The sequence below is a fragment of the Orycteropus afer genome, unplaced genomic scaffold, assembly GCF_000298275.1.
Source record: "Orycteropus afer afer isolate SDZICR_OR568_19922 unplaced genomic scaffold, OryAfe1.0 scaffold00082, whole genome shotgun sequence".
NCBI classification, from domain to species: Eukaryota; Metazoa; Chordata; class Mammalia; order Tubulidentata; family Orycteropodidae; genus Orycteropus; species Orycteropus afer.
In genome coordinates, this window is record NW_006921669.1 from 9,567,894 (window position 1) to 9,576,442 (window position 8,549).

Consider the following 8,549-nt stretch of genomic DNA (forward strand, 5'->3'; position numbering starts at 1 on the left):
GTGCCGTCAAGTTGTCTTTGACTCATAGCGACCCTGTGCACAGCAGAACAAAACACTGCCCAGTCCTGCACCAGCCCCACAATCCCTGCTATACTTGAGCCCATCACCACAGCCAGTGTGTCAATCCATCTCATTGAGGGCCTTCCCCTCTTTCATCGACCCTCCACCTTACCAAGCATGACATTCTTCTCCAGGGAATGGTTCCTTCTGATAACATGACCAAAGTAGATGATACCAAGTCTGGCCATTATTGCTTCCAAGGAGCATTCCAGCTGCACTTCCTTCAAGACAGATTTGTTAGTTCTTTTAGCAGTCCATGGTATTTTCAGCATTCTTTGCCGGCACCACAATTCAAAAGTATCATTTCTTCTTCAGTCTTCCTTATTCATTGTCCAGCTCTCACTTGCATATGAGGCGATTAAAAATATCATGGCTTGTGTCAGGCACACCCTAGTCCTCAAGGAGACATCTTTGCTCTTCAGTACTTGAAAGAGGTCTTTTGCAGCCGACTTGCCCAGTGCTATACATCTTGATATATGTCCTGACATATATGTCCTTATGATGTCCTGACTGCTGCTTCCATTGGCGTTGATTGTAAAACCAAGCAATGTGAAGTCTTTGACAACCTTAATCTTTTCTCCATCTTTCATGATGCTGCTTATAGGTCCAGTTGTGAGGATTTTTGTTTTTATATTGAGATGTAATCCATACTGCAGACTGTATTCTTGAATCTTCATCAGTAAGTGCTTCAAGTCATCCTCAATATCAGCAAGCAATGTTGTTATCTGTGTATCTCAGGTTGTTAATGAGCCTGCTTCCAATCCTGATGTCACGTTCTTCTTCGTATAGTCCAGCTTCTTGGATTATTTGCTCTGCATACAGATGGAATAAGTATGGTGAAAGGATACAACCCTAACACGCCCCCTTCCTGATTTTAAACCATGCAGTATCTCCCTTATTCTGTTTGAATTAACAGCCTCTTGGTCTAAGTACAGTTTCCTTAGGAGCACAACTGAGTGTTCTGGAATTCCCATTCTCAATGTTAGCCATAATTTGTTATGATCCACACAATTGAATGCCTTTGCATAGTCAATAAAACACAAGTAAACATCTTTCTGATATTCTTTGCCTTGCGCCAAGATCCATCTGACAACAGCTATGATATCCCTTGTTCCATGTCCTCTTCTGAATCCAGCTTGAACCTCTGGAAGTTCTCTGTCAATATACTGCTGCAACTGTTTTTGAATTATCTTCAGTAAGATTTTACTTGCATGCGATATTCATGATTTCAATAATTTCCACATTCTGTGGGATCACCTTTCTTTGAAATGGGTACAAATACGGATCTCTTCTAGTCAGTTGGCCAGGTAGTTGTCTTCCAAATCTCTTGGCATAACCAAGTGAGTTCCGCCAGTGTGGCATCCGTTTGTTGAAACATCTCAGTGGGTATTCCATCAATTCCCAGAGCCTTGTTCTTCACCAATTCCCCCAGTGCAGCTTTGACTTCTTCCTTCAGTACCATTAGTTCTTGATCATATGCCATCTTCTGAAATGGATGATCATCTACCAATTCTTTTTGGTACAGTGACTCTGTGTATTCTATCCATCTTGTTTTGATGTTTCCTGCATCAGTGAACATACTGCCTGTGGAATCTTTCAATATTGCAATTCAAGGCTTAGATTTTTCCTGAGGAAAAATTTCTCAGCTTGAGAAATGCTGAGCTGAGCTTGTTCTTCCCTTTTGGTGTTCCAGCTCCATCCAGGTCTTTGCACATTTCGTTATAGTAATTGACTTTGTCTTCTTGAGTTGTTCTTTGAAATTTTCTGTTCAGCTCTTTTCTCCTGTCGATTCTTCCATCCACTTTAGGTATTCTCTGTTCAAGATCCAATTTCAGAGTCTCTTCTGATACCCATTTTGGTCTTTTCTTCCTTTCTTGTCTTTTTAATGATCCTTTGCTTTCTTTATGAATGATGTTCTTGATGTCATTCCATGATTCCTCTGGTTTTCAGTCATTGGTGTTCAGTGCATCAAATCTATTCTTTAGATGGTCTCTAAATTCAGGAGGGATATAATGAAGGTCATATTTTGGCTCTTCTGGACTTATTTTTAATTTTACTTGGATCCCCAATCAACACTCATGGAAGCACCAGTCAGAGAATCAGATGTACTGCATTGGCAAATCTGCTGCAAAATATCTCTTTAAAGTGTTAAAGAGCAAAGATGTCACTTTGAAGACTAAGGTGTGCCTAACCCAAGCCATGGTATTTTCAAACATCTCATGTGAAAGCTGGACAATGAATGAGGAAGACTGAAGAAGAATTGAACTTTTGAATTGTGGTATTGGTGAAGAATACTGAAAATACCATGGAGTGCCAGAAGAATGAATGAATCTGTCCTGGAAGAAGTGCAGCCTGAATGCTCCTTGGAGGTGAGAGTGACCAGACTTTGTCTGACCTACTTTCATCATGTTGTCAAAAGAGACCATTCCCTGGAAAAGGATATCATGCTTGGTAAAGTCTAGGGTTAGTGAAAAAAGAGAAGACCGTCAACGAGATGGATTGGCACAGTAGCTGCAACGATGGGCTCAAGTATAGTAAAGATTGTGAGGATGGCGCAGAACCAGCCAGTGTTTTGTTCTGTTGTATGTAGGGTCACTATGAGTTGGAGCCAACTCGATGACATCTAACTTACAACAACAAATGTTTTAGGAAATATCAAAATATAGTTTTAATACATGAATTATAAAACCATGAGCTTTTAAGACTTTCTAAGCTATGTAAATATTATGCTTATATTTGCAACTATTCAGTGTGCATGTGAAAAAAAGTTTCAGTGGATGTATTTTAGGATTCATAACATCCTGGTCATTTGGTCTCCACTCACCAGTGTTTCATTGATTTAGATCTTTGTCCTTTAAAAGGTGGTTGTTCTAATAATTCATGTGTTTTAAAATCTTTATATTGAGAAGAAATATGCATTTCTGTAATTTATACTTCTAGTCTGGTCTGTTTAAGCTTTCTCAGTTTTGGTTATTTGTATTTCTCTAGGATATTATCCCTTTATATCTGATTTTCAAATTTATTTGCATGTTGTTGTTGCCCTTAGGTCAACTCCAACTCAAGGCAATTTTTTTTTTTTTAAAGTATGTATTTTTTTTTTTTTAAATTGTGATTTGGGTGAAGATTTACAGAGCAAATTCACTTTCCATACAGCAATTCACATATACTTTGTCTCAAGTCATTGACCACAGTTTACCACAATGCAACAGCTCCCCTCCCACTTCCTCCCCATAGTTACCTCTTCCCAGTGACCATCCCTCCATACTCTCCTGCACCCTGAGCTGTCTCCCTGTGCATAAGCAGCCCTTTCTTCTCCCATGATTGTTCTCTCCAGGGTGTGTGTCTACTTGAGGTAAATGTTCAACTCACATGCCTGTACTTTGTTTGGCTGGAAACCACAGGTGTGGGTTCAATTCCAGACCTGAAGGGCAGCTAGGGGCCATAGTCTCAGTGGTTTCACCAGGCTCTATTGGACCAGCAAACCTGGTCCCCCCCTTTTTTTTTTTTTTTTTTGCCTCCAAATGATTTTGAGTTTTGTTCCACATTGTTCTCCCTCTCTATCCAGGATCTCCTACATCCCTTCCAAGTAGATGACAGTGGTAGTTGGGCACCATCTAGTTCTTCTGGTCTCATAGTTGTATAGGTTGCAGATCGGATGGTGTACCAGTCACTAGGACTGATTGTTTCCATTAATTTTGGTTTTCTTCTTTCTTCTTTGCTCTTGACGAGGAGAGACCCATCGTTGCATCTAGATGGCAGCTTGCTAGCTTTTAAGGTCCCAGTTGCTACTCACCAAAGTAGGAGGTGGAACAATGTTTTATATAGTGTGTTATGCCAATTGAGCTTGATGTCCCCTGCGACTATGGTCCCAAGCCCGCAGGTTCAACTACTCGGTCCCTCTGGGTAGCTGGCTGTGACCAAGCAATGACCACAACCTTGCCCCTTGTCAGCTCTACTATACACCTGGGAATTCTGATCATTCACATAAACTTATAGAACCATTGTCTGCCAACCCTATATATGATTCAAGGCAATCTTATGTATAAGAGAACAAAAAGGTTGTTTGAGCTCATTCCTGTGGTTTTTGTATCAGTTCGTCTCATTGAGTGTTTCCCTTGTTTTTGGTGACCCACTGCTTTACCAAACATAATGTCCTTCCTCGGTTTTTCCCAGTGAAGTGTACAAAACAAGATGAAGGCTTACCATCTTCACTTTTAAGGCATATTCTGGTTGTAATTCTTGTAAGACTTCAGTGTTTATTCTTGGCAGTAAATGGTATCGTCAATATTCTCTGCCAATGGCACAATACAAATGCATTAATTCTCTTTTTCTGTCTTCTTTTTTCATTGTCCAGCTTTTGCATGCATATGCAATGATTGAAAAGACCAGGATTGGGTTAGGTGCACCTTAAAATGCCTTCGTTTATTATTTCTTTTCTGTTTGAAGAACTTTCTTTGCCATTCTTCAGTGGTAGCCCCTTAATGCCATTTTATTTTAGTTACTTCACTGAAAGTCTCCTCTTTCCTTCATTCCTGAGGGATAGTTTCACTGGATATAGAATTGGTGGCTGGCAGTTCTTTTCTTTCAGCACTTGAAAAATGTTGTGCTGCTTCCTTTGGGCCTCACGGTTTCAGAGGAGAAATCCACTGTCATTCAAATCAGTGTTCTTCTGTGGGTACTGTGTCATTTCTCTCTAACTGCTTCCAAGCTTTTCTTTGCTGTAATTTTAATGGGAGCAGATCACTAGGCCTTTTCTTCTGCAGTACCAGCTAGGTGCGTTTGAACCTCCCACTGTTGGGTTAGCAGTGTTGGGGGTTGGGAAGTACTGGGCCTGAGTGACCTGTTGGATTAGGAGGGAGGGCCATAAAACACTCTGCTGCTATGTTGTTCCCAGTCCTGGGGGTTCAAACCAGTCTGCCTGCCTTCCTCCTTTACACCTGTAGAATTTGTTGGTTACCTCATGTTGTTCAGAATTGTTCTTAACAAGCAGAAAGAGGGAGAAACCAGGCTATACCACGTTGTGCCACTTAGTAATTTTTTAAGTTTTAATCTCATAAAAAGTAAATGTTTTTTTTCAAGTGACTTATAAATATAGCAGTGTATGTCAGCATAAAGTTTTCCTTTGCACAAAAACATTTGGTATTTACAGTATTATAGAGTTTAAGTTTGTTTTGGAAAGGCCAGTCTTACTCATTGTTAATCCCAGCACCTAACATAGTACTTGGCATATTTTTAATGTTTTTGTTTAAGGAATGTTAGTATGCTGTATTTAGTCATAAAAATGGGGTGTTAGAATTAACTTCTTTGTAGTTTTGGCTGATATATTAGTTATGTTTTTCTACAACTTCATCATTTATTTTCTTTCTCTTACAGCGTCTAACACTTGGCTTGTTCCAGAAACTAAAGGAGCTATTGTACAAGGTGGATATGGCCATACTAGTGTGTATGATGAAATAACAAAGTCCATTTATGTTCATGGAGGCTATAAAGCATTACCAGGCAATAAATACGGATTGGTAGATGATCTTTATAAGTATGAAGTTAACACTAAGACTTGGTGAGTAGATTGTGCAGAGGCATCATGAGGAAATTTGACATTAGTTACATTTTATATTTGTATAATAGTGGTAATTACTAAATGGGTTCAGGGAGAAATTCTTGAACTATTTCATCATTAATTCAACTAATGCCATACTATTATGTAAAAAAGGTACAAAATAATACTTATTCTGTGTTTCCACCATTACTATGGATGATTGCCTTTAAAATCATTTCTGATCCCATAGAAGTACTTATTCTCTATGCATTACTTGTATATGCTGATATCACATTCATTTCAGATGAACAGTTTTGTTTGACATGATGACTTTGAGCTGTGATATTGTCAGTCTGGGGATTTGTTCTTTGCATCCATATTTTATTTTCATTTGTACCTGAAAAGCATTTCTTTTGTTTCAGCATCTAAAATCTAAACCCACTGCCACTGAGTAGATTTTGACATACAGCTACCCTAAGTTCATGTGAAGTACAAAGCTTGTTGGTATTTAAGTAGATTTTCCCTTTTTTATTATAACAGTGCTGCATCATGCATCTTAGGCTGGTCTTCTCATGCACTTGTGCAGGGGTTTTCTAGGGTACATTCTTAGTAGTGAAATTGCTGTGTCTGTGATTATTCACATTTTCAGCTTTACTCCATGCTGCCTAATTAGTCTTTAGTTCACTTGTGCCAATGTGTACTTCCATCAACAGGGTATGACTGGCTTATTTAGTAGTATCTTCACCAACATTTCATAGTGGTGGAGATTTTTGCCTTCGACAATGCAGTGGTATGAATGGCATTTTATCAATATGTTCATGTGCATTTACCTGTTTATTGTTGTGAATGAACATCCTTTCACATGTTCAGTTGACATTTGTGTTTCCTGTTCAGTAAATTGACTATTTCTAGCCATAATTTTCTCTTTATGTTTGAAGTGTTATTTGTTATTTACTTGTTTATTGATTTTTATGGGTATATAAGTTTTAAAATAGAGATTTTGTTGTACTCATTTCCCTCTATGAAAACTAAGAAATGACTTGTTGTTTCAAGGCATTATACTTTGTTTTAAACTTCTAATATGAAGCTACTTTGAATATTTAAATGAAATACAGTTTTCCACCAAATCTTGATTTGCTCTCCTCTCTTCACTTTTAAACATATATGCTAACTTAAAAAAAAAAAAGATGGAATAAAACAATATTAAGACTTTTCCTTCAGGTGGTTTTGTAAAGTCTTTTTAATTCCTGTTAGTGTAATACAAATGGGCTATTACTCTTTGTATTTTCACATATACTAAAATAGATTAATTACTTTTGTTCTTTTATATAATTTATACATTGCATTTTATTTCCCATGTTACTATTTTTAACTTACTGTCTTTGACTTTTTCCAAGTGTACTTGTGATTTAGGGATTAAGGCACTGTGTATCTTCTTAATGTGTTTTTATGAGTATTCTAGATTGTTTTATATCAATAAGGAAGGATAATTTCTCCTATATGATGCAAGCAGCATACCTCACATAATAATAAAGAATATAATAATGCTCAGGGAAGGATCTTAATAGAGAATGAACTGGGTATTGTTGACTATTGCTTGTATGAAGTTTGCTTATTTTTTATGTGCTTTCTTTACCTGAAAACTTCCCGTAGTGAACTTTAACAGAGAAGACTATGATGGTCAATAATGACAATTTTAGGTTATGCAGAAAGACTTGTTCCTTTGCAGAATTTAATACAATAATATATAAACCATTTGAGAACCTCGTTAGAAATATGTTACAGATATGTACAGTGCTTTGATATTTTAACGGATCCTGAATTGATTTTAAAAGAGTAATAAAATAATCAGAAAACCAAAACCGAACTCACTGCTGTTGAGTCAGTTCCAACTCACAGTGACCTCTCCTTGGGTTTCCAAGGCGGTATCACTACAGAAGTAGATTGCCCAGTCTTCCTTCCGAGGAGTGGCTGGTGGGTTTGAACCGCCAGCCTTCTGGTTGGCAGTCAGATGCTTTAGGCACTAGGCCACCAGAGCTCCCAAATGATTTTTCTGTTATTCTTAAAGTTTATAGCATTCTTGGAGTTTTGATGCTTTTTCTTAAATTTTTTCCAAGTTTTTTTACAATGGATTGTACTGTGTCATATTTCTTTGTCAAATTTGGTGTGATTTACAAATGTCCCTATTATGTGTCAACTGTACACACCGATCTTTAATATTTACTGTGTCAGAGCTGGTTTTATTTTCTTAGTAGATAAGGGGTATGACAGAGCTGTTTTGTTGAGATATTAAAAAATTTGTTTTTAAAGGAATTCTTATTTTTCAATGGTGAAACAGATTATTTTGAAATGATATTTACACTGAGAAAAATTAGGAATTACATCTGTTTATAGCACTGCAGTGTTACCAAAGCAGTAAGAAATTGCAGATGGAGAGCTAGGGGATCTAGGAGAGGAAAGCTGAATGTCGAGGGAGGTGAGACTGATGTTTTGTGCAGCTTTTCTCCTTGAGATAATGACCAATTCTGAAAACTGAGACCCAAGCAGAGCTCTTGTCAGATTCTTCACTGAGGCCCAGAATTGGATTTCCAGGTGTGCCAGGGAAGAAGGAGCATGGTGGAAACTTAGGGACTGGTCTGGTCCTTGAAGTTCTAAACTCTCATAGTGGATAGGAACCCACTTTGAATCATTACAATCTCTCATTGAATTGTGGTGCCTATAGCCTAGCAAGCTGACAGAGCAAAAGTAAATCATTTTGAAGAAGATCTTTAAGTTATTTATTTAATACATAAAATATCTGGCCCAAAATAAAAAATAACCAGGCTTAGGAAGAGAAAAATGATGAAAAAGTAGTGATTAGAAATATACATACCAATAGGATAATGGTGTTTTCAGATACGCATAGCAGTTGGGTAGTTTCTGGCTCATAGCAACTCTATGGGGCAGAGTAGAT

The 8,549-nt window shown here is 37.6% G+C and overlaps 1 protein-coding gene across 1 annotated transcript in view; it reads left to right on the forward strand.

Annotated features, from left to right (window-relative positions):
- Positions 1 to 8,549, forward strand: part of ATRNL1 (attractin like 1) — a 664,967-nt gene that overhangs the window by 100,021 nt on the left and 556,397 nt on the right. Inside the window, exon 9 of the mRNA XM_042781046.1 lies at positions 5,434 to 5,617. Within this exon, the coding sequence (XP_042636980.1) occupies positions 5,434 to 5,617 (184 nt within the window). The remainder of the gene's footprint in view (positions 1 to 5,433; positions 5,618 to 8,549) is intronic.